We start from the raw sequence: 1,080 nt of genomic DNA on the forward strand, positions 1-1,080 counted from the left end.
TCGATAAATGGATTAATTCTATAAATAACTGTCTGCTGATCCCCCCTCCCCCCTCCCTTCCACAAATTATTTTTTGGAGGCTTTACTATTTTGATGAGCATTTTCATAGATCTTCATCACTTTTCTAGCCTTTATGAAATGCTTCATATGGTCATCTAAAAAAACTGTTATGACTATTTTCGCTTTCCTATTAACTTCAGTCATATTTAGTCTTACACTCATTCCATCACTTTTGTCTAGCATCTCTACTGGGCAGAGTTTCCCTTAATTGGTGCATTGTTATCCATACCCAATGCCAAAACCTTTCAGGACCTTAAGGAATGAATGATGAGAAACTGGGACATACCTCTGTTGGCGACTGGGGTGACTGCAGTGAAGGGTCATCCGTGTCGTCATCCGAGTCATCATCTCCGGAAGAGTCGTTTCGCTCTTTCATACCTGCAACAACAATGCTTTTTGTTAGTTTTGTGAATAAATTTCTTTGAAATTCCTTTGATCCACATGGGATAGGGTTGAATCTATGAATCCAAATCTGAAAGCAGCAGAGGAAAAGCAATTGCAAGCACCTCTTGCAAAACACCTTTTTCTTGTATCATTTTCTAACTTCATGATTCCCTATTACTATTCCTTTAATATCTTCATAGATTTTCATAAAGTTCTGGCTGACAATAAACACGAAAATATATATAATATACAATTCAGAGACAATTCATAATAATGACATTAAGACAAGGGAGCCCAGAAAACAGAAGAAAGGACTCTAAGCCATGTAACAAATAAATGAAAAAAAAGAAAGACAAAACAAAAGGAGAAAAAAAGAAAAGAATAATTGCAAAGGTTAACTGTTCTTCATAATTTTTCTATTATAAATTATAACACAACAGGAATTCATCATAACAATTAACTAAGACACAAATATATGAAAGTGATAAGGTTGTTTGGGAAATACAGGATTTGTACGAGCTCAGGGCATCCCTTGACAAATGTATTCATGACTGATTAAGCAGAGACAAGTATTTGGTTTGCTTGTATTAATACACCAGTATTACATCTATACTAGTGAGTGAATGTGTTGGTGTG

At 35.0% G+C, this 1,080-nt stretch overlaps 1 protein-coding gene across 4 annotated transcripts in view; it reads right to left on the reverse strand.

Annotated features, from left to right (window-relative positions):
- Window positions 1-346: 346 nt before the first annotated feature.
- Window positions 347-1,080, reverse strand: part of LOC119587031 (pleckstrin homology domain-containing family F member 2-like) — a gene marked incomplete at its 3' end in the record, with an annotated part of 20,882 nt that continues 20,148 nt past the window's right edge. For all 4 annotated transcript variants that reach the window (XM_037935774.1, XM_037935776.1, XM_037935777.1 and 1 more), the window contains 1 exon segment: window positions 347-438. In XM_037935774.1, coding sequence (XP_037791702.1) covers window positions 347-438 — 92 coding nt within the window.

This window comes from Penaeus monodon, chromosome 22 (genome assembly GCF_015228065.2).
Source record: "Penaeus monodon isolate SGIC_2016 chromosome 22, NSTDA_Pmon_1, whole genome shotgun sequence".
Taxonomy (NCBI): domain Eukaryota; kingdom Metazoa; phylum Arthropoda; class Malacostraca; order Decapoda; family Penaeidae; genus Penaeus; species Penaeus monodon.